Source organism: Bufo bufo, chromosome 7, assembly GCF_905171765.1.
Source record: "Bufo bufo chromosome 7, aBufBuf1.1, whole genome shotgun sequence".
Taxonomy (NCBI): Eukaryota; Metazoa; Chordata; class Amphibia; order Anura; family Bufonidae; genus Bufo; species Bufo bufo.
This window is the reverse complement of record NC_053395.1, coordinates 188,644,312-188,668,941: the sequence shown is the minus strand read 5'-3', so window position 1 is coordinate 188,668,941 and position 24,630 is coordinate 188,644,312. Positions and strand designations below refer to the sequence as shown.

Below are 24,630 nucleotides of genomic sequence, written 5' to 3'. Positions count from 1 at the left end.
TATTTTTCTGCTCAATATCTGACTCCTTAAACCCAAACCAGGTCCATATGACCGACGTCGCACCGGTCTTCTTTATGAGCACCTCCTCCTCCCCACGTGTAAGCTCCTCCATGCTTGTGAGTTGAGCAAAACAGGCAAAGCTTGATGACATCTAGGGCTGCAGGAAACGATGATTAATACTCAATTGCTAAAATAGAGTACTCTAATAAGAAAAACCTTCTTAAACTAACGTAATGCTAATTGTTTTATGAATACAATATTTTTATTTATCAGCCCCATGACATTGCCATCATTTATGTCCCCCAGCCCCATGTTATATCATCCATGTCCCCCAGCCAGCGCCATCAGCCCTATGTTATATCTTTCATGTCCACCAGCCAGCGCCATCAGCCACATGTTATATCATCCATGTCCCCCAGCCAGCGCCATCAGCCCCATGTTATATCATCCATGTCCCCCAGCCAGCGCCATCAGCCCCATGTTATATCATCCATGTCCCCCAGCCAGCGCCATCAGCCACATGTTATATCATCCATGTCCCCCAGCCAGCGCCATCAGCCACGTTATATCATCCATGTCCCCCAGCCAGCGCCATCAGCCCCATGTTATATCATCCATGTCCCCCAGCCAGCGCCATCAGCCCCATGTTATATCATCCATGTCCCCCAGCCAGCGCCATCAGCCCCATGTTATATCATCCATGTCCCCCAGCCAGCGCCATCAGCCCCATGTTATATCATCCATGTCCCCCAGCCAGCGCCATCAGCCCCATGTTATATCATCCATGTCCCCCAGCCAGCGCCATCAGCCCCATGTTATATCATCCATGTCTCCCAGCCAGCGCCATCAGCCCCATGTTATATCATCCATGTCCCCCAGCCAGCGCCATCAGCCCCATGTTATATCATCCATGTCCCCCAGCCAGCGCCATCAGCCCCATGTTATATCATCCATGTCCCCCAGCCAGCGCCATCAGCCCCATGTTATATCATCCATGTCCCCCAGCCAGCGCCATCAGCCCCATGTTATATCATCCATGTCCCCCAGCCAGCGCCATCAGCCCCATGTTATATCATCCATGTCCCCCAGCCAGCGCCATCAGCCCCATGTTATATCATCCATGTCCCCCAGCCAGCGCCATCAGCCCCATGTTATATCATCCATGTCCCCCAGCCAGCGCCATCAGCCCCATGTTATATCATCCATGTCTCCCAGCCAGCGCCATCAGCCCCATGTTATATCATCCATGTCCCCCAGCCAGCGCCATCAGCCCCATGTTATATCATCCATGTCCCCCAGCCAGCGCCATCAGCCCCATGTTATATCATCCATGTCCCCCAGCCAGCGCCATCAGCCCCATGTTATATCATCCATGTCCCCCAGCCCCATGTTATATCATCCATGTCCCCCAGCCAGCGCCATCAGCCCCATGTTATATCATCCATGTCCCCCAGCCAGCGCCATGTTATATCATCCATGTCCCCCAGCCAGCGCCATCAGCCCCATGTTATATCATCCATGTCCCCCAGCCAGCACCATCAGCCCCATGTTATATCATCCATGTCTCCCAGCCAGCGCCATCAGCCCCATGTTATATCATCCATGTCCCCCAGCCAGCGCCATCAGCCCCATGTTATATCATCCATGTCCCCCAGCCAGCGCCATCAGCCCCATGTTATATCATCCATGTCCCCCAGCCAGCGCCATCAGCCCCATGTTATATCATCCATGTCCCCCAGCCAGCGCCATCAGCCCCATGTTATATCATCCATGTCCCCCAGCCAGCGCCATGTTATATCATCCATGTCCCCCAGCCAGCGCCATCAGCCCCATGTTATATCATCCATGTCCCCCAGCCAGCGCCATCAGCCCCATGTTATATCATCCATGTCCCCCAGCCAGCGCCATCAGCCCCATGTTATATCATCCATGTACCCCAGCCAGCGCCATCAGCCCCATGTTATATCATCCATGTCCCTCAGCCAGCGCCATCAGCCCCATGTTATATCATTCATGTCCACCAGCCAGCGCCGTCAGCCCCATGCCATAGCAGCCATACCCCCAGTAGATTTAGGCCCCTGCTAATATACTTACCTTTCCTGCAGGGTGCACGGCCGGCTGATGGAGTCCGCAGGAGACGGACCGCGTCTTCTTCCCAATGCACTGGGAGGGACCTGACATCACACACAGCGTCAGACAGCGCGCTGACGATGTGTGAACGCAAGGCCCTGCAGCGCGGTGCTGTCGGGAGGCCACGGAGCGGTGAGAAGCTTCTTCAATTCACTACTGCTCCGTGGTCATCTATCGCGATGTGGCGATATAGCTAAAATCTATAACGTTGCCCAAATTTATGGCGATAATATCGTATATATCGCAAACCCCTATCCAGCAACACAGCAGCATGTTATAGAATCGAAACGTCCACTGGAGGCAGAAACGGGTATATCCTGCCGGTCTGACACCCTTAGGGCTCATGCACACAAATGTATTTTTTCCCCGTGTCCGTTCAGTTTTTTTTGCGGCCCATATGTGGAACCATTCATTTCGATGGGTCTGCAAAAAAAGAAAACTGAAATTACTCTGCGTGCATCCCGTATCCATGTGTCCGCAAGTCCCTTCTGCAAAAAAAATAGAACATGTCCTATTAGATTTGCGGACCTGGAGAGGCATTGTTACAATGGATCCGCAAAAAAGATGGATGTAAAACGGACGTCCTCCTTTTTTTTCATGTGGAACTGTGTTTTGCGAATTGCAAAATACATACGGTCGTGTGCATGAAGCCTTACCTCAATGTTCTGGTGCTGGACCATGGGAGTAAATACTGGACAAAGGGGTCTCTTACTGGTCTAAATGTTAGCCATTTGGTTCCAAAGACCCCAATGTAATGCAAAACGCGTAGCCTTAAAATACGGTTACAAGCCATGTGGCATCTGCAGTTTTTGTCAACACATTGACTTCAATGGGCCTGCGGTCCGCATTTGCAGACAAGTATAGGACATGGTCTATCTTTTTCGGAGCAGACATACGGATGTGGATCGCAAAATACATACGGTCATGTGAATGTACCCTTTGAAAGAATATCATGGTACGCTCCAGGGGAAATCTTTACTGAAACATATACACTAGAGCAGGGCTGGCCAACCTGTGGCTCTCCAGCTGTTGTAAAACTACAATTCCCACCATGCCCTGCTGTAGGCTGATAGTTGTAGGCTGTCTGGGCATGCTGGGAGTTGTAGTTTTGCAACAGCTGGAGAGCCGCAGGTTGGCCTGCCCTGCACTAGAGGGTTCAGACAATGATCGATGGCCATTTCACGTCACAATGATGCCTCTTCAAGGTCCTTAAAGGAATTGTCCCACAAATAATATTCTAGTTTTCAAACCAGCACCTGGATCTGAATACTTTTGGAATAACATTTAATTCAAAATTTAGAATAGCCACTGAGCTACTCAATAAAATCCATCCATTTCTTTTTCCGGCTCACTGAGATGGTCGCACACGCTCAGTTTCATCCTTCAACTGCCTCTTGAGCTGTGATAGGGAGAGAGAGAAGCAGAATGGACACGCCCCCTTAGCTGCAGCAGAAAGGACACTCCCCTTCAGCTGCCAGCTCCATATAAATCTAGCAGAGCAATGAATGGGAGATCTCTGGATCCGTGTGTTGTACCTTTGTTAGAGATTGTCATGTGACGTATGATGTCCGATTTTCATTTTCCACATTAATCATTGGATAACCCCTTTAAAAATAAAAAAAAAATCCACAAAACTCAAAATATGATCCAACCACCTGTGTCAGATAACGCCCTGTGGTAAGCCACGCCCACAAATCACACCCCTTTTACCCCATGGTCGTTTTTATTTTTTGGGGAAGCCGACCATACAGATCTTTGCATGAGATAAGTTCTCGGTCCTTGCAGGCGCCGGCTTCAGTGCACTAGCCTCTGCCGGGACCGGCTCCGTTCTAGAAACCAGCCGAGGAGCCCGAGTTTCTGCCGCTGACCGGCGAGGAGGGTGTGCTAGCTGCTGCATGCCGGGAGAGGGCGGTGCTGAGCCGACTCTTCCTTTAAAGCAGCGCGTCATCCAGCGGCTGCGATCGAACAGCGTGCGACTTGTAAACCCGGAGAACCGCGGCGTGCTCAGGTGAGGAGAGCCATGTGCTGGCCGGAAATGCTCCGCTCCATGAACGTACGGGTGTGGGTACACGAGAGGAGCGCCTCGGGGAGGCAGTACGTAGGCCCCGGCGTGCGGCCTGTACTGCTCCCTACTATCTGCTGTACCTTTATATAGGTGTTAGTATACTCGGGCGAGTATATAAACTCTGGCAGGGAGGGGGGTTATTCTACCGCGCTCACGTTTTTTGATTATTTTTCTCAGTCCGGGTTACGTGGACTATTCCGCGCCCCCCCCCCCCCCTTACACGTGGTTGCTGCCAGGCGTGATGCGCTGATCTCCTGGCTGTAGTTGCTGCTGGTAACCTGTAATTGTGGCAGCTGTGAAACTACAACTCCCGGCATGCCCGGCCTTTAGTTCATTGAAAGGGCATGCTGGGGGTTGTAGTTTCCTTACATCTGTAAAGCCACCAGTTGCAGACCACAGCAGTGTGGATAGTCTGGGGTGGTGTATAACCGCTGGACACTGTACAGCCTATCCGGGTTTGGGAATGTAGCTTCTAAATGGGAGGCATCCTGCAGAGGGGAAGTTTTAGGCCTCTTTCACACGAGCGAGTTTTCCGTCTGGATGCGACGTGTGTAGTGAACGCACAGCCTCCGGACTGAGTCCTGACTCATTCATTTCAATGGGTCTGTGTACACACGGATCGGCTGTATCGTGGGTGTAGACTTTGTGTGAATCCATCCATCATGTTGGATTAAGGCGACTTTCACACTTGCGGCAGAGTGATCCGGGAAGCAGTTCCACCGCCAGAACAGCCTGTCGGATCAGGCAATCTGCATGCAAACGGACAGCATTTGTAGATGGATCCGACTTACAAATGCATTGCAAGAACGGATCTGTCTCTCCGTATGTCATCTGGAGAAACGGATCTATATATATATTTTTCACACTTTTTTACCGGTCTGCGCAGACCAAAAGGACAGATCCGGCATTGTGGTATTTTTAATGCCGGTTCCAGCACTTATACATTTCATTGTGAATTAATACCGGATTCGGCATTTCGGCAACTGATCCGGAATTTTGGACGTAGATAATACCGCAGCATGCTGTGGTATTTTCCCCTTCTAAAACGCCGTTCAGTGACTGCACTGAAGACATCCTGATGCTTCCAGAACGGATTTCCCTCCATTCAGAATGCATTAGGATAAAACTGATCAGTTTTTTTCTGGTATTGAGTTCTAGGACGGAACTCGGTGCCGGAAAAGAAAAACGCTAGTGTGAAAGTATCCTTAGTCAAGGAGTCTCCTTGTTTCCCTATCTCCATTGAGATCAGTCAGCCGAACATGCATGTGGAGTCAGGAGTAACAGCCGGTGACTGAACATGCATTTTAAGTGTATGGCCAAGTTAAATGGAGTCTGTCAGCAGTTCTGACTCCTCAAAACTGCTCACTGCGTTATATAGGGGATGGAAAGAGAAAGAAAGACAGATCATCGGTCCCTCTGAAGGATCCGAGGCTATCACAGCATTAGTTCCTATGGAGGCCTGCAGGTCGCAAGGCTCCATAGGAATGTAGCAAATCCACCATAGACTGCTATGGTAATTCATTGCTGTGTATGGGACAAGCAATCTTGCAAGGAAGTTTTTAACAAATATATATAAAAATCAAATCATGTTAACAGATGCTCTTTAAATAAATCCATACGTGCATTCCCTATCCCCTCTGCCATGCCCGTTGTGACCTGGGGTTGGCGGCCTCTTGGCACAGAAACTGAAGCGTGTGTCTGCATGTGGATTAGCCCCGCTGAGTGAGGCTAAGAGTACTTTCACACTAGCGTTATTCTTTTCCGGCATTGAGTTTCGTCCTAGGGGCTCAATACCGGAAAAGAACTTATCAGTTTTTTCCTAATGCATTCTGAATAGAGTGCGATCCGTTCAGGATGTCTTTTTGCCTTTTCAGGACAGAGATAATACAGCAGCATGCTGCGGTTTTATCTCCGTCCAAAATTCCAGAACACTTGCTGGAATGCCGGATCCAGCATTTTTTCCCATTGAAATGCGTTAATGCTTGAGTGTTCCAGCAAAACGGATCTGGCATTGCGGTCAGACCGCAAAAAATGTGGAAAAAAAAATTAATGCCGGATCTGTTTTTCCGGATGACACCGGATTGACTGATCTGGTATTTCAATGCATTTGTCATACAGATCAGGATCCTGATCAGTCTGACAAGTGCCATACGTTTTGACGGATCCGGCAGGCAGTTCCGGCGACGGTACTGCCTGCCGGAATCTTCTGCCGCAAGTGTGAAAGTACCCTAAATTTGCAACAAGCAATCCTCAAAACCATGGCAGAAATCTGGGGGTCAGCCTTGCATTTCTGCTGTGGGATTCATGGCAAATGCGCATTGGATTATTCCGGGGCATGTAACTCCGGTTATCTGTTTTGGCATAGCCATACACCACTGGATTCCCATTGACCATATTGGGATCCAATGAGTTTCCGGCATAAATGCTGACTTTCTGCTGGCCTCATGCAGTGATATTTGTCCGGCAGAATGCCTTAATTTATGCCGGAAATCCGCTGGATCCCATTATAGTCAGTTGAGATCCGGCGGTGCTGGATATGGTGACTGGTAGTCTGATCCAGTGGCGGCACAGACCTCCCCTTAGAGGGGCATTTACCTATGTGACATATAATTCATTACTGGATTGTCTATCTGCATCCATGCATGGATTATATTTTGACGGGAGCCGGGGCGCAGGTTGTGTCTCCTGTGCCAGCAATGTTCCTGCTTCCCGGTGGGTGTAGGGTCACCGTCTGCTGGCCTAAACCTCTGAGGCCTGGGGCGTTCATTCTGCATGATGAGGCAGTGTTTATAGTCGTCCTGGTCATCACGGAGTCATCCTCCCTAATTCCGGGGATATGATTACTGGGTCACCCAAAGCCTTAGGCTTAGTGATTCCAGCTATTCTCTGTGTACGGCGATAACATGTTTATCCAGGACTAATAGAATATTGCTCTGCAGTCTCGCACGTTGTATCCGAGGCCCCCAAATAGAGTGCGTTCTAGAAGTACCTGCACAGGGAGCACATGCAGCATCATGGACTCCTGTATACAGCGCCTGAGTATTGATGGGGTCATTTATTAAGGTCGGCGTTTTAGTCACCGGTCTTAATACTCCTTGCGCTGGAGCTGGATGCACCAAAGTTATGTATTTGCCATCCTCTACATAACTTCGGTGCCTCCACCGCCTGTCTAAATCTATGCCAGCTCCCTTGCTGGCGTAGATTTAGAAAATTTTCTGTGCGTAAAACAGGCCCGTCTTACTTATTTTCTACGCCTATCAGCCCGCCTGCCTACGCCACGCCACTTTTGGCGTGAGTGGGATAAGGTTACAGATTCGACTAGGGTTGTTTCGGGTATCAAACTTTTGATACCCAATCGATACGATACCGGGATTTGCCTTTTATCGATACTAGGCTGCGCTTCTGCACAACCCAGTATCAGAGAACATGGATCGCGCTGCTCTCAGCGCGGCCATGTATCCTCAGCAGCACGGGGAAGAAGGAAGTAGTCTGTCCCTCCCCCTCTGTGCTGCTGCCTCCAATGAGAGCGGAGGAGGGGAGGTGGCCACTGCACCACCAATTAACGTTTTATATACAACTACAGCTGGCGGCAGAAACGCATTGCCGGCACCCTGCCTCTGACATGGCGCTGCGATCCGCAGCAGTTAACCCTGCAGGTGCTGCACCTGAGGGGTTAACTGCCGCTGATCGCAGCTCCATGTCAGAGGTCAGCTGCTGGCATTGTGTTTCTGCCGATGGCTGTATTTGTATTAAACGTTAACTATCATTGGTGGAGCAGTGCGCCCTCCCCAGTATTAATCATTGGTGGCAGTGGCCAGAGTCCCCTCACCTCCTCTTGGCAGCTTCTGATCGGAGCCCCAGCAGTGTAATCCTGGGGCTCCGATCGGTTACCATGGCGTCCAGGACGCTACTGAAGCCCTGGCTGCCATAGTCAGCTCCCTGCTGCTGTGTGCACAAAGCACAGAGCAGCAGGGAGAGTGTGAGGTCCTATTCACACTGATAGAGCTCTATCAGGGTGAATAGGACAGGGGATGAAAGATCCCAGGTTCTAGCCCCTAAGGGGGCTATTAGTTTATTAAATAAAAAAACACACACCAAAATATTAAGTATAAATCACCCCCTTTCCCAATTTTACATATAAAATACACTGCTCAAAAAAATAAAGGGAACACTTATACAACACAATGTAACTCCAAGTCAATCACACTTCTGTGAAATCAAACTGTCCACTTGGGAAGCAACACTGAGTGACAATCAATTTCACATGCTGTTGTGCAAATGGGATAGACAACAGGTGGAAATTATAGGCAATTAGCAAGACACCCCCAATAAAGGAGTGGTTCTGCAGGTGGTCACCACAGACCACTTCTCAGTTCCTATGCTTCCTGGCTGATGTTTTGGTCACTTTTGAATGCTGGCGGTGCTTTCACTCTAGTGGTAGCATGAGACGGCGTCGACAACCCACATAAGTGGCTCAGGTAGTGCAGCTTATCCAGGATGGCACATCAATGCGAGCTGTGGCAAGAAGGTTTGCTGTGTCTGTCAGCGTAGTGTCCAGAGCATGGAGGCGCTACCAGGAGACAGGCCAGTACATCAGGAGACGTGGAGGAGGCCGTAGGAGGGCAACAACCCAGCAGCAGGACCGCTACCTCCGCCTTTGTGCAAGGAAGAACAGGAGGAGCACTGCCAGAGCCCTGCAAAAGGACCTCCAGCAGGCCACAAATGTGCATGTGTCCGCTCAAACGGTCCGAAACAGACTCCATGAGGGTGATATGAGGGCCCAACGTCCACAGGTGGGGGTTGTGCTTACAGCCCTACACCGTGCAGGACGTTTGGCATTTGCCAGAGAACACCAAGATTGGCAAATTCGCCACTGGCGCCCTGTGCTCTTCACAGATGAAAGCAGGTTCACACTGAGCAGACGTGACAGAGTCTGGAGACGCCGTGGAGAACGTTCTGCTGCCTGCAACATCCTCCAGCATGACTGGTTTGGCATTGGGTCAGTAATGGTGTGGGGTGGCATTTCTTTGGAGGGCCGCACAGCCCTCCATGTGCTCGCCAGAGGTAGCCTGACTGCCATTAGGTACCGAGATGAGATCCTCAGACCCCTTGTGAGACCATATGCTGGTGCGGTTGGCCCTGGGTTTCTCCTAATGCAAGACAATGCTAGACCTCATGTGGCTGGAGTGTGTCAGCAGTTCCTGCAAGATGAAGGCATTGATGCTATGGACTGGCCCGCCCGTTCCCCAGACCTGAATCCAATTGAACACATCTGGGACATCATGTCTCGCTCTATCCACCAACGTCACGTTGCACCACAGACTGTCCAGGAGTTGGCAGATGCTTTAGTCCAGGTCTGGGAGAGGATCCCTCAGGAGACCATCCGCCACCTCATCAGGAGCATGCACAGGCATTGTAGGAAGGTCATACAGGCACGTGGAGGTCACACACACTACTGAGCCTCATTTTGACTTGTTTTAAGGACATTACATCAAAGTTGGATCAGCCTGTAGTGTGTTTTTCCACTTTAATTTTGAGTGTGACTCCAAATCCAGACCTCCATGGGTTGAAAAATTAGATTTCCATTTTTTAATTTTTGTATGATATTGTTGTCAGCACATTCAACTATGTAAAGAACAAAGTATTTCAGAAGAATATTTTAGGCTACTTTCACACTTGCGTTAGGAGCGGATCCGTCTGGCGTCTGCACAGACGGATCCGCTCCTATAATGCAAACGCTTGCCTCCGTTCAGAACGGATCAGTTTGCATAACCATGAACAAAAAATTATTTTTTTTTTTTTTTTGTTCATGATAACGCAAACGGATCCGTTTTGACTTTACATTGAAAGTCAATGGGGGGCGGATCCGTTTGAAAATTGAGCCATACTGTGTCATCTTCAAACGGATCCGTCCCCATTGACTTACATTGTAAGTCTGGACGGATCCGTTTGCCTCCGCACGGCCAGGCGGACACCCGAATGCTGCAAGCTGCGTTCAGGTGTCTGCCTGCGGAGCGGAGGACAAACGCCGCCAGACTGATGCATTCTCAGCGGATCCGCCTCCACTCAGAATGCATTAGGGCTGGACGGATCCGTTCGGGGCCGCTTGTGAGCCCCTTCAAACGGAGCTCACAAGCGGAGCCCCGAACGCTAGTGTGAAAGTAGCCTAAATTAACTCAGATCTAGGATGTGTTATTTTTGTGTTCCCTTTATTTTTTTTGAGCAGTGTATATAAACAATAAATAAACATATTACATATCGCCATGTCTGAAAAGTCCAAAATATTTGAAAAATCTCTTATGTGGTTAACGCAGTAAAAGAAAAAACGCGTTATTTGCTTTTTTTTTTTTTTTTTTTTTTTTAGTCACCTTGTCCTCCTAAAAAAAAAATAGGATAGGACTGTTATGGGCCGGACGTTCCATAAAATGCGGAATGCACGTGGCTTTTTTTTGTGTGGCATCGAGTATCACAATATTTTTTTTATGGTATCGAAACCGAATCAAAATTTTGGTATTGAAACGACCCTAGATTCGACTGCAAATCCCCCTTTGCATCCAAATTTGCGACAGATATAGGCCTAAAATCTGATCATAATGGACCCCTGAGTCTACAGCGCAGTGTGAGCCCATTGACATGTAGGTATGTACATGAGACTTTGCTTTTTCTATTTTACTCACAAATTTTTCGTATTTTAGGCTTTGAAATGGCTGAAAATGGGAACAATGAAGAAGTGCAAGACTTGGATACAAAGATCTGTCAGCAAGTTGAGGTAAGTGTTCGTAACCATTGTGGCGCACTGTTAGGCTGATTGTAAACGTCAGATATGTCGGCTGAAGAGCTGATGGTCTCTCCTGACCCCTCCTAGCATGCTTTTGTTCTGAATAGGGAGGAAGATGCTGCCGGACACGAGGCAGCGGCTTATCTCCCCGAGAACAACACAATTGCACAGTTGAAATTTCCTGACATTTGCTGTCAAGAGAAAGCCGTGAGGGTACAATTCCACGTCGCGGTCGTGTCACGCTTGCCTCAGGCCGGCAAACACACTAGATAATTGTCCGGCTTTTAGGCTACTTTCACACTGGCGTTTTGGCTTTCAGTTTGTGAGATCCGTTCAGGGATCTCACAAGCGGTCCAAAACGGATCAGTTTTGCCCTAATGCATTCTGAATGGAAAAGGATCCGTCAGAATGCATCCGTTTGCCTCCGATCAGTCTCTATTCCGCTTTGCCTGCAGCGTTTTGGTGTCCGTCTGACAAAACTGAGCCAAACGGATCCGTCCTGACACACAATGTAAGTCCATGGGGACGGATCCGTTTTCTATGACACAATCTGGCACAATAGAAGACTGATCCGTCCTCCATTGACTTTCAATGGTGTTCAAGACGGATCCAGATGTTAAAGATAATACAAGCGGATCCGTTCTGAAGGGATGCAGATGGTTGTATTATCTGAATGGATCCGTCTGTGCAGATGCATGACGAATTCGCACCAAACGCAAGTGTGAAAGTAACCTTAGGCTGCTTTTACACAGTCGGTGTTTGATCAGTGATGGTGAATAAAAGCTAGACATGGATCCCATACAGAGATGACTTATAATGGGAAGACTTGCACCTGTTTTATATTTTGGACCCGCACCTGGTTTTCGCTCACAATAACTGATGGAAATCCCTGACCAAACACTGACTATGTGATGTTGTCCGATATTCGGGCAGATTATCGCTAGTGTGCATTTGTACAGATGCTCGTTGGCGATAATCTGCCTGTGTGAAGGTGTCGCTGATCACTTGATGAACATTGGTGCAGTCACCATAATCACTGTCTGCGGGCAGCAGATCGTGCCATCTACACAGCACTCTGATTCTGTATGGGGACAAGCGACGGCATCAGCGATCGCTCTTCCCCCTACATGTAAGTGCAGCGGTCTCCTTCACTGATGAGCAGGCAATTGCTGGGAAGGAAGCCTTGCCTCCCGAGAGTCGCTTGCTGCACTGGGCCATGTAAAGGGGCCTTATACTTGAATGGTGACTCTAGACTGCTTTACACTAATTATGCTCTTATGTTCTTTAAAGTACTATTTCGGTGACCACAATCTGCCGAGAGACAAGTTCTTAAAGGAACAAATTGGCCTAGATGACGGCTGGGTGCCACTAGAGACCATGATCAAGTTCAACAGGTACGACCCCAGAGCTGACTGTGTTGTGCTGTCATTTACTATCCGGTTGTCTGCAGCTTATCTAAGTTTAATGTATTTTTGTTGTTTTTGTGTTTTTTTTAATAGGTTAAATAAATTGACAACAGATTTTGACAAGATTCTTGCAGCGCTTAAAAAATCCAAGACTGGTCTGCTGGAGATTGACGAGGAGAAAACTAAAATTAGAAGGTCGCCAGACAAGCCCTTACCTGAAGTCACAGAAGAGTACAAGAACGCTGTAAAATCTAGATCAGTCTACATTGTAAGTGGCATCTGTCGGTGTAGATACTGGCTCTCTCCGTGTGTATGGGGGCTAACTAGGAGGGGGCTGTATGGGGTGTCGGTCGGACTCCGATGTCCTGTCACCAGCAACCATCTGATCAAACTCTTTGCATGGACACATAGCTGTGGTTCACCTGATTAAAACGCGGTTTTTCTTTTTGTTGATCTGAGTCTTCGTTCCCGGGTTATACTTTTTCTGAATATGTAATTTAGGGCTTTGGTGCAGTGAGGGCGTCACCATTGCTCTTATTGCAACCAAGCTTTGCTCCTCCATGGCTGCTTTGAATGACAGAGCCAGGGAGAGGGGCTCACCACAGAAATTAGTGGAGCTTGGGTGCAACAAGAGCAATGGTGACGCCATCATTGCACCCAAGGCCCAATTGGCATACTAAGAAAAAGTATTGTATTTTGGAAACGTAGCCTCAGATCAACAAAAGAAGAACCGTTTTAATCGGTGAACCACAGCTATGGGTCTATGCTAACAGGTGGGGAGGTTGCTGGTGACTGATTCGCTTTAAATATGCGTTAGTGTCAAAACGCCAAATTAAAAACATATTATTTTATAATGACTTCAGATCTATGCAGTCTTTAAAGGGGTTGTCTCACTTCAGCAAGTGGCATTTATCATGTAGATGGAGGTAATTAGTACTTACTAATGTACTGTGGATGTCCATATTGCTTTGTTTGCTTCTTATTTCCATGGTTACGACCACCCTTCAATCCAGGATTGGTGGCTGTGCTTTCATACTATAGGAAATCCTACAGTCTGCAAGCATGACCACTCCTGCTGGATTGCAGGGTGGTCGTAACATGGAAACGAGCAGTGTATAATGTGATGGCAAATGAATCCAGCCAGAAAAAGGAGGCAATATGGACAATCGCAATACATCAGTAAGTGCCTTATATTAACTTTCTCTACATGATAAATGCAATCTGCTGAAGTTAGAGGACAACTTTAAAGGGGTTGGCCGGTCTCTACGTCCTGATTCTTCTTGACACACAGAAAATGGCTCCTCACACAATCACTGCAGTTTGAGAGCTGGAAGTGGAGAACCATGAAGCATTGGAACATGAGCATTTAATTAATCCTCTGGACTTTAACTATCAGGCGTGTGATGAGCAGAATGAATGCAGGCCAGATACACCAACCTAACTGTTTTTTGCAGAAAGGGTTTCAGCCTGATACAACCCTGGATGATGTCAAAGAGTGGCTTGACGGCAAGGGTCCCATTGAGAACATTCAGATGAGACGGACACTGCAGAAGACATTTAAGGTCAATATTCTACTACAGCCTCCATTCCTATAAACTTTTATTTATTGCCATAGTATATCAATAACCTGGTCTTTATATCTCTTCATAGGGTTCCATATTTATTGTGTTTGATACTGATGAGGCTGCAAAAAAGTTCTTAGAAAACCGAGATCTCAAGTTCAAAGATTCTGATATGATCATATTGTCAAAGTAAGTTTTGGTTTATTTAAAAAAAAAAAAATTGTAAAGGGGTTCTCTGGGATTGTGATATTGGTGACCTATTAGATCGGTGGGGTCTGACTCCTGGCGCCACATTAGCTAGTTGTATCCGTACGTCTTTGGAGTGTGGGAGAAAGGCAGAGTACCCGGAGGAAACCCACGCAGAACATACAAACTCCATACAGATATTGTCCTTGGTTGAATTCAAACCTAACCCCCCCTCCCCCCCCCCCCCCCCCCCAGTGCTGCTAGGCACCAGTGCTAACCACTGAGCCATCATAGGCTTCTCTTGAGTAATGGACTGTCTGCAGCCACTGTTCTAGGCCTCTTGCCCACGACCGTATGACATCTGAGATATACGGTCATCGAGCGGGCCATATGTCCCGGATTGGTATTGATCGTGCGTACGGGAGCGCATAGCATCATAGATTACAATGATGCTGTGCACATCGGGCTCATATGATCGTGCACAGCATCATTGTAACCTATGATGCTGTGTGCTCCCGTGCGCACTATCAATGCCGCTCTGGGACTTATGGCCCGCTCACGGACCGTATATCTTGGAGGGCATACGGTCGTGGGCAAGAGGCCTTAGTATGTTTAAGAGCATATGAGGGACATAGGGGGTAATTTAATCATCTGAAATATGCCTAAATTAGGTGTATTTCAGGTGCAAATGGTGGTTCAACAGTTAGTTGTGCTGCTATTTGCGTCCTCGCGCCAAGTCTAAAACTGTGGGTAGGAAAGGTCCGGCCTGTCTCGTTCATCATGTTCTATGCCTGTTTTAGGAATAGAAAATGGTCTAAATGGTGAGGCCGGCGACTCTTCATAACTTCGGTGGATCCAGCGCAGGGGTTTTATTAGGACAGCATCTAAAATGCCGGCCTTAATAAATGTGCCCCATAATTTTGAAGGATGCTAAATCTCCACAAAGCTTAAAGCAGTGGTGCTTACACTAGGCAAAGATGTGACTGGCAAAATAAAAAGCCGTAAGATTTCCGAATGTTGCAGACAGTCTTGCAGTCTGACAGAACCTGAGTGTGAATATTTGTCTCTTCCTTATTCCACAGGGATGAATATTTTGCCAAGAAGAATGAGGAAAGGAAGCACAAGCAGTCTAAAGCCAAAGCAAAGTCTAAACAGTAAGTAAATGTCAGATTCTTCTACAGCGCTCTGTAAACGTGAAGGTTATAATGGTAGCCCATTCTACCGGGAAATGACCCAATCCTAAACTGGTGGCCAGCTGACAGAATGTAAAATAGTAGGAAAGGGAGGCCTACTTTTACAGAACGTCGCTGTATACACTTGATGTTTTCTTAGACACTTTAGATCCAAATGTTATCTTACTTACCGTAATTTTTATTTTATTTTTTCTATTCCTTCAGGGAGAAGGCTGATGCCCAGAAGCAAGCAGAGGAAGCTGAAATGGTATGTGTGTATGAGCTTTCTATACCTGACACTTTATTATAGTTACTTTGAAAAGAATAAAAAAAAATCTTTGGTGGTCCAGGATCAGAATACGGGGGCATAAACATGGACACCAGCAAAATGCACCCGGAGGCACGGACTTGGATGCAAACGAAAGCCCTTCCGGGTCCGTGTGGCTGCACTGCAAAATATAGGATGTGTCCGGCACAGCTGGTGCTTGAGTTTTGTGGATGCACTCTAAAGGCCTCTGTGTCAGGGTCGCGTCCATATAAAAAAAAAAAAAAAAACTTATGTTTCATCCGTGAAGGATCCTTGTGTCCGTTTTTACCATCTGTGTGTCATCCGTAATTTACGGAAGTTGTTCAGCTGAAAATTAATTTCCGTAGAATCTCCTATTGGTCTTCAGTGAAAAATTAAGTAAAAAAAAAAAAAAACGGATGCGTGTTGTCAGTGGTTTTCACAGACCCGTAGACTTCAATGGGTGTGCTTGGTCTGCATCATGGATCAAAGTAGTGCATGTTCCCGTGTGGTGTGTTTTTTTTTTTTTTTTTTTTTTTTTTTTAACTTATTTATTTATTTTTTCTGACCCACGGTCAGTTAAAAAATAAAAAAACTGAAATGTGAACACATTTAAATCGATGGGTACGTGTGTTCTGTCTGCATTTTTTGCGGACAGCACATCAGTGAAAAATGGAAATGTGAATGAGGCCTTTAACTTTAAGAAACAGCATTGTCTGGTGGTGCAGCTTATCCTCATTAATGTGCTGCAATACCACACATGACCTGTGGTTAAGACTGCTGCCTTTTCAAGGATTGTATAAGTAAACCATTGACTTAAATGGGAGCAGCGCTGCAGTAACAAGCACTGTCCATTACGATGTTCACAGTGCTCTGTAGTTCTGGCCCTGAAGCTACACAGAACACGATTGGTGAGGGTGCTTGCTGGACCGCTGACAATCTGCTAATGATGGCCTTTCTTGACGGTAGGTCATTGCCTTTAGGCTGGACAACCCGTATAAGGATGATGCTGTAGGCAATGAGCAGGCTGATGTATGAGACGAGTACAGTGGAGTCATTTTAATGCACACTGTGACCTGTAATATCTGTGTTTCCAGAAATCACTAGACGAACAGACTGGTTGCCTCCTAAAATTCTCAGGTGAACTGGACAACATGACTTCCAGAGAAGACATTCATGCATTATTTCAGAGTCATGGGGAAATCAAGTGGATTGATTTTAGCAGGGGAGCGAAGGAGGTAAGTGTCAGTACTGTCCAAAGTGAATGCCTAGGATGTGCTCTGAAGACCTTGTGCGTACTAATGATCTCAAAACCAAATCTTTCCAAGGGAATTATATTATTTAAAAGCAATGCAAAGGAAGCATTGGAAAAAGCCAAAGCTGCAAATAAAGACAGCCTGCAGCTGAAGGAGAAGGATGTGACCTGGGAGCTACTTGAGGGGGATGTGGAGAAAGCGGCATTAAAGAAAATCATGGAAGATCAACAAGAATCTTATAATAAATGGAAAGGAAAAGGTGAGGGGCTGTTTAGGCTCATATACATGGCCAGGTTTACACATCGACTCCTGTGGGGACCTACTGTACCTCAATCAGATGCTGCACAGTTCATCATAATGAGGCACCCTGAGCGGCTCAGTTACTCAGTACAGCCTGTACTCTGCGGTGTGTATGAGGCCAGAAAGCTGTATCAATGGTCGGTAGCCTGGGCATTGCTCACAAGGTTTTTTCTAGGACTTTCTGGCTGAATATGTAATGAGACGAGTCTTGGAATACTCTGCCTTTGACAGGTCGTGTGTACCCCTAAAAACATATTCGCACAATGTGGCACTGCACACTGAGCAAATCCAGATTGTAAAGGTCCTGGAACGAGACCTGCTTAAAAGAAGGTTGTCCCTCCATTATAATTCCTAAAAATTAAAAAAATATATATTTTTTTTGCCATTTAAAATCATCCAGTGCAGATCGGGGCAATTATCAGGAAGGAGCATTCCTAGGAATGCTCCTTCACTATAATTGCCTTGTATAAAGGTGGCGCAGACGCTTGTTCATCAGGTGAAAGCATTGTTCGTACGGACGCCTGACTCATCCTTTCTGGGCAGCAATTGTTCTGTGGAAACCGTGATCCTCTATTCAGAAACGAGGAGTCTATACTGGGTCTCAATTGCTGCACAATCAGACAATTATCAGGAACAAACTGTTAGTTCCCGATAATTGCCTGCACAGTGTAGCACCACCTGGTGTTTAAATGGACAGGCACATTGCTGTACACTTTGAAGTGGTTTTCATGTATAGGTCATAAATATCAGTGATGGGTCTTGCCCCCAATCAGCCGTTTGAAGAGGCACTATCCATTACATGACTGCTGTGTTTGGTATTGCAGCTCGGGGTCATTCACTTGCATGGGGCTTAGGCTGTGTGACCACTGAGCACTTGTCTGCAATGTTATATTGAATGGTCTTCTTAAAATCTTATTCGCAGGTGGAAAGAAAGCTAAAGGAAAAGGCAGGGGTGGAAGAAATAACGATTCATCCAAAAAGAAAATACAGTTCCAGGGGAAAAAGAAGAAATTTGAAAGCAGTGACGAAGAGGACATGGAAGGTACTTAAACTTTAAATGTAGGAGTACAAGAAAGGAGCATAAATACAGACAGCCACCACTTATGTTCTTTCCATTATGGAGTCAAGCTATGTGCATAAGGGGCAGTTTATTGCATGTGCTTGACCCACTGAGGATGAGGTCCAGAAAATCTTAGGGGGTCATTTACAAACAGATATATGCCAAAAAGTGGCATATATCTGTTGCAGATTGCAGTACAAAGGTCCTTTTGTGCTGCAGTCTATGGGTCTTAAAAAGGGGGGGGGGGGGGGGCGGCATGGCGCGGGCTGGTAGGTAGGTCAGTCTCATTTAACGAAAAAATAATGTGAAGAGTATTGTGGAATTATAGAAAATGGCGCTCCCACTAGCAATTTTTTGAACAATAGAGAATTTGGGAGAGCCTAAAATATAGCTTTTACTATTAATTTATATAAAATATATAGCGCCACAAACAGATGATTGAAATATGGCTAAAAGTATGGAACAGTCTTACCATTCCGACGCCCCCTGATAGGGATCAGCCTAGCGTGGTGGAAATAATACTGCGTCTGGGCCGAGGGTTGGATGTGGTCGTAGGTAGATTCAGGTTGTAGATTGGTGCAGGGAACCGTTGTCCCTAATGCGCCCTGATGGGGGAAGGGGGCAAAGCTGCTGTTCACCTGCCTATCTACACAGAGTTCCTACCCCGCAAGGGGCGGCCCTGTCCGGATACCTTACCCTAGATGAGGCGGGAGGGATACCTTACCCTAGATAAGGCGGGAGGGATACCTTACCCTAGATAAGGCGGGAGGGATACCCGCCTTATCTAGGGTAAGGTATCCGGACAGGGCCGCCCCTTGCGGGGTAGGAACTCTGTGTAGATAGGCAGGTGAACAGCAGCTTTGCCCCCTTCCCCCATCAGGGCGCATTAGGGACAACGGTTCCCTGCACCAATCTACAACCTGAATCTACCTACGACCACATCCAACCCTCGGCCCAGACGCAGTATTATTTCCACCACGCTAGGCTGATCCCTATCAGGGGGCGTCGGAATGGTAAGACTGTTCCATACTTTTAGCCATATTTCAATCATCTGTTTGTGGCGCTATATATTTTATATAAATTAATAGTAAAAGCTATATTTTAAGCTCTCCCAAATTCTCTATTGTTCAGTCTCATTTAACATTTTATATGCCCATTTTATGCATAGATAATGGTCTAAATTTACACCAGCAAGGGAGCTGGCATAGATTTAGACAAGAGTAAAGCCTGCCTAAGTTATGTAGAAGCCAGATGAACCGCCAGCGCAGCAGGGACAATGACTGGAGTCTAAATTGCCAGTCTTCATAAACGTTTGTTGTGCCCCCTTCACTATAGGATCCTTCAAATACACTAGATTTAGGGAGTATTGCCAAAACTGTCAAGTATTTGCCAGGTTAAGGACTGCTACCCAATGCATACCCTGGCAGTTTGGGTTTGCATATCTATAGTGTATTTGCGCAGTGTCACTTGGATGCATTTTCTTATACAACACCTGACTCATTTCAGAATCTGAAAAGACTGATGTTTCTTCATCTGTCGATGTTAAAAATGGGACGGAAGTGCCAGGAAGTCCGAAAAAGAGGCAGCTGGAGGACAAGACCTCAGATGGACCAGAACCCAAGCAGCTGAAAGCTGAAGAGCAGTAAGCTGGTGCTAAGTTTTAGATGCTCCAGAATTTTTGTTTTTTTCTTCCTTTTTTTTTTTTTAGAAAACTAATAAAAGTACAAAAATATGGATTGCCTATTTTAAGCCTTTCAGATGCCGAATGTCAGCGAGATGAGAATCTAAATAAATACATTTCAGTGTCAACCTGCAAAGATTATTATTATTTTTTGTTAGATTCAGTTGACTGGCACTTAAACATTTTATATTTATGTTCTTGTTAATACTCAATTCCTTCTGGATTATGTGTAAAGAGAAATTGATCTCTAAATTGTGCTTTAAACCTGTATATCGAACTATTCAATAAAATTGTTATTAAATGCTGTGTAGTTCTTGAGAAAATCCTGTGAAGTAGTTGTACATGTGTGAATAATATACAACTCAAAAATGAGTTGTGCATGGGAACGGTATGGCAAGGTAATGTGTACAGTGATGGTGCCATCTAAAAAGCCTTCCTCGTAGTTGGGCCCTCTGCAGACATTAAAGGGGTTGTCTGCCTTTTTTCTTATATCCGATCTATCCTTTACAGTAGCTCTGTGTCCTTTGCACAGTTTCACATAGGCCAGTGATGTCGCGTCTCCTTGGCGCAGCTCAGCCCTATTCACTTCAATGCTGATGACCTATCCAAAGGATAGATCATCAGTAAGAAAAAGGCAGACAACCCCTTTAACAAAAAGCAGACTACCTAAACACTGGCCTCCTAATTAGCTAGATGGAGCCCAAAGCCGCTTGTATGACTGCACAGGACTTAACCACAATGTAGTGGCACCATGTGGTCGTACCCTAAAAATCCCTTACAAGATTATGGCTGATTAGGATGATCTGCAAACCTAAAAGACCAAGGAGTTATTTCATAAACATGGATCTGCTATTGAAATAATGGGTTTAAAATGAAGGATCACAGAGGGGTCCAAATCCTGGGACCCCCACCACTGCATTCCCTCTCAATGTAGCAGCAATGCACATCGGTCTTCTGCTACCCTTTTTGTGTTTATAGGACTGACTAAGCACTATATCGGACCCCTATTGATGACATCTCCCCCCTCACATGCCAATATTTATCCTCTAGTATGTGGATAGGTGATTAAATTTCATGTGATAACTGCTAAGGGTACAGAAAATCTGCACTTTAGTATGCATTTTGGTGCAGATTTTCTTCAGATCTCACCCATACATTGAAAAGGGGTTAAATCCTCACCAAAAATCACCCAAACAACTTACATACTGCAAATTTCAATTTCCACATGGAACAAAAGAGCAAAGCGGTGTACATGTGATTTATCTAATCTCATACACTTGGCTGGCCCTGTATTACACACTGGTTTTTCCACACGTAAAAAAACCACATGTAGGGCTACTTTCAAATATGCGGCAGGGGATCAGCAAAAAAACACATCTGTTCAGAACAGATCCAGTTGTATTCAGGGTGGATAAAAATCAATTATTTAAGAAAATAATTTAAAAAACTTTTTTTTTTTTTTAAATAAAATGCTTTTTGAGGAAAATATATTACCATCCAAAGGTTATTCCATCATGAAATAAAGATTAGTTTTTTAATTATGTAGAATAAGGCTGTACGTAGACTCCCATATTGTTGAATGGATTAGGCAGTGGCTGAGGGACAGACAACAGAGGGTTGTAGTCAATGGAGAACATTCAGACCATGGTCTTGTTACCAGTGGGGTACCTCAGGGATCTGTTCTGGGACCCATATTTGTTTAATATCTTTATCAGCGAAATTGCAGAAGGCCTCGATGGTAAGGTGTGTCCTTTTGCTGATGACACAAAGATTTGTAACAGGGTTCATGTTCCTGGAGGGATACACCGAATGGAAAAGGATTTCGGAAAACTAGAGGAATGGTCAAAAATCTGGCAACTAAAATTTTATGTTGATAAGTGCAAGATAATGCACCTGGGACGTAAAAACCCAAGAGCAGAATATAAAATCAGTGATACAGTCCTAACCTCAGGATCTGAGGAAAGGGATTTAGGGGTCATTTTTTTCAGAAGACTTAGGCCTCATGCACACGACTTTTTTTTTTTTTTTGCGGTCTGCAAAAACGGGTTCTGTTTTTCCGTCCGTGGGTCTTCCTTGATTTTTGGAGGATCCACGGACATGAAAAAAAAGTTGTTTTGGTGTCCGCCTGGCCGTGCGGAGCCAAACAGATCCGTCCTGAATTACAATGCAAGTCAATGGGGACGGATCCGTTTGACGTTGACACAATATGGTGCAATTTCAAACTGATCCGTCCCCCATTGACTTTCAATGTAAAGTCAGGCGTTAATATACCATAGGATCGGAGTTTTCTCCAATCCGATAGTATATTTTAACTTGAAGCGTCCCCATCACCATGGGAACGCCTCTGTTAGAATATACCATCGGATTTGAATTACATTGTGAAACTCAGATCCGACAGTATATTCTAACAGAGGCGTTCCCATAGTGATGGGGACGCTTCTAGTTAGAATATACTACGAACTGTGTACATGACTGCCGCCTGGCAGCCCCCGATCTTTTACAGGGGGCTGTGATCAGCACAATTAACCCTTCAGGTGCCGCACCTGAAGGGGTTAATTGTGCGTATCATAGCCCCCTGTAAGAGATCAGGGGCTGCCAGGCAGCAGACCCCCCTCCCCAGTTTGAATATCATTGGTGGCCAGTGTGTGCCCCCCCTCTATTGTAATAGCATTGGTGGCCAGTGTGCGGCCTCCGTCGCCCCCTCCCTCCCTTTATTGGAATATCATTGGTGGCCAGTGTGCGGAAAACAAAAATGGAAAATGGCACAACGGCCACGGATGCACACAACTGTCATGTGCATGAGGCCTTAAAGGTAGGCATACAATGTCATAGAGCAGCAGGAAATGCTAGCAGAATGCTTGGGTGTATAGGGAGAGGCATTACTAGTAGAAAGAGGGAGGCGCTCATGCCGCTCTACAGAGCACTAGTGAGACCTCATTTGGAGTATTGTGCTCAGTACTGGAGACCATATCTCCAGAAGGATATTGATACTTTGGAGAGAGTTCAGAGAAGAGCTACTAAACTGGTACATGGATTGCAGGATAAAGATTAAAGGACCTTAACATGTATAGCTTGGAAGAAAGACGAGACAGAGGGGATATGATAGAAACTTTTAAATACATAAAGGGAATCAACAAGGTAAAAGAGGAGAGAATATTTAAAAGAAGAAAAACTGCTACAAGAGGACATAGTTTTAAATTAGAGGGGCAAAGGTTTAAAAGTAATATCAGGAAGTATTACTTTACTGAGAGAGTAGTGGATGCATGGAATAGCCTTCCTGCAGAAGTGGTAGCTGCAAATACAGTGAAGGAGTTTAACCCCTTAGGGACACATGACGTACCGATCACCGGCGGGCAGTGATCGGAACAGGCACCTCGGCTAAATGCGGGAAGGGGGGGGGTCCCCCGTGACACCAAACCCCCTCCCCCTCTGTCGCCGATCGCCTGGTGCGGCGGCGCCATCGGGTCCCCATGGGGCTGTGGGGGGGGACCCGATGGCATGGAAGGCAGCGCGATTCCTACCGGTGAAGAGCCTGTGAGATCCAGCCCCCTGGATCTCACAGGCCCCGGAAGCTGTAGGAGTAATACACACAGTATTACTCATACAGCCAATGCATTCCAATACAGAAGTATTGGAATGCATTGTAAAGGAATATACCCCCAAAAGTTCAAGTCCCAAAGTGGGACAAAAAATAAAGTTTCAAGTAAAAATAAACAAAAACATCATTTTCCCCAAATAAAGTTAAAAGAAATTGGTAAAAAAATAGGGAGGGGGGGGGGGAAGAAGTATACATTGGGTATCGACCGGCTCTATAAACATATCACATGACCTAACCCCTCAGATGAACACCGTAAAAAAAAAAAAAAAACTGTGCTAAATAAACAATTTTTTTGTCACCATACATCACAAAAAGTACAACAGCAAGCGATCAAAAAGGCGTTTGCCCACCAAAATAGTACCAATCTAACCGTCACCTCATCCTGCAAAAAATTAGACCCTACCAAAGATAATCGCCCAAAAACTCTCAGAATATGGAGACCCTAAAACATGATTTTTTTTTTTGTTTCAAAATTATTATTGTGTAAAACTTACATAAATTAAAAAAAAAGTATACATATTAGGTATTGCCGCGTCTGTGACAACCTGGTCTATAAAAATATCACATGACCTAACCCCTCAGATGAACACCGTAAAAAATGTAAAATAAAAACTGTGCTAAATAAACCATTTTTTGTCACCTTACATCACAAAAAGTGTAATAGCAAGCGATCAAAAAGTTGAGAGCCAACTTCTGGCAGGCCCGCCCTGGCTGCCTCCGTAGCAGCCCCAATACAAAACGAGTGGGTGCGAAAAACAGCTGTAAACTGAAATTTAGTCAGGGCGGAACCATCTTGATGAGTGAAGAAATTAGACCCCCCAGAACGCAGAGCTCTGTATTCCGTAACCAATCGAACTGGACAAGCCATCCCAACAACTTGGTGGAGGGGGATCCACACCCCTCTACCAAACTGATCCGTCTTAGATCTGCGAACCAAAACTCTGATTGCCCCATTACCAAAGACTACATCCTGAAACAGCAACCCCCCCGGTCTCTTACCAGAGGGAGGGAGCAACTCGCCCACCCAAAGGGCAGCAAAAAAGGCTAAACTAAAACAGACAGAGAACAATTCAGCTTCAAAAGGCGAAAAGCACACAACCGAACAAGCTTCGACCAGCCTGCATAACAGGCCAAACGCAACGGGACGCCT

At 46.1% G+C, this 24,630-nt stretch overlaps 1 protein-coding gene across 1 annotated transcript; it reads left to right on the top strand.

Moving 5' to 3' along the window:
* Positions 1 to 3,883: 3,883 nt before the first annotated feature.
* On the top strand, positions 3,884 to 20,184 carry SSB (small RNA binding exonuclease protection factor La). The gene is made up of 12 exons (XM_040440554.1): positions 3,884 to 4,138; positions 10,891 to 10,964; positions 12,264 to 12,367; positions 12,473 to 12,647; positions 13,834 to 13,941; positions 14,030 to 14,130; positions 15,210 to 15,281; positions 15,525 to 15,567; positions 16,683 to 16,823; positions 16,914 to 17,100; positions 18,064 to 18,183; positions 19,708 to 20,184. Exons 2-12 carry the CDS (start codon positions 10,899 to 10,901, stop codon positions 19,845 to 19,847), a joined length of 1,257 nt encoding a protein of 418 aa, XP_040296488.1. The 5' UTR covers positions 3,884 to 4,138; positions 10,891 to 10,898; the 3' UTR covers positions 19,848 to 20,184.
* The last annotated feature ends 4,446 nt before the right edge of the window (positions 20,185 to 24,630 follow it).

What these genes read in the sequence shown, in the direction of transcription:
- SSB (XM_040440554.1), top strand. Translation starts at nt 10,899, where the DNA reads ATGGCTGAAAATGGGAACAATGAAGAAGTGCAAGACTTGGATACAAAG. An exon ending in AATCTAGATCAGTCTACATT is followed by an intron (nt 12,648 to 13,833) that starts GTAAGTGGCATC and finishes TGTTTTTTGCAG; the next exon opens with AAAGGGTTTCAGCCTGATAC. An exon ending in AAGCAGAGGAAGCTGAAATG is followed by an intron (nt 15,568 to 16,682) that starts GTATGTGTGTAT and finishes CTGTGTTTCCAG; the next exon opens with AAATCACTAGACGAACAGAC.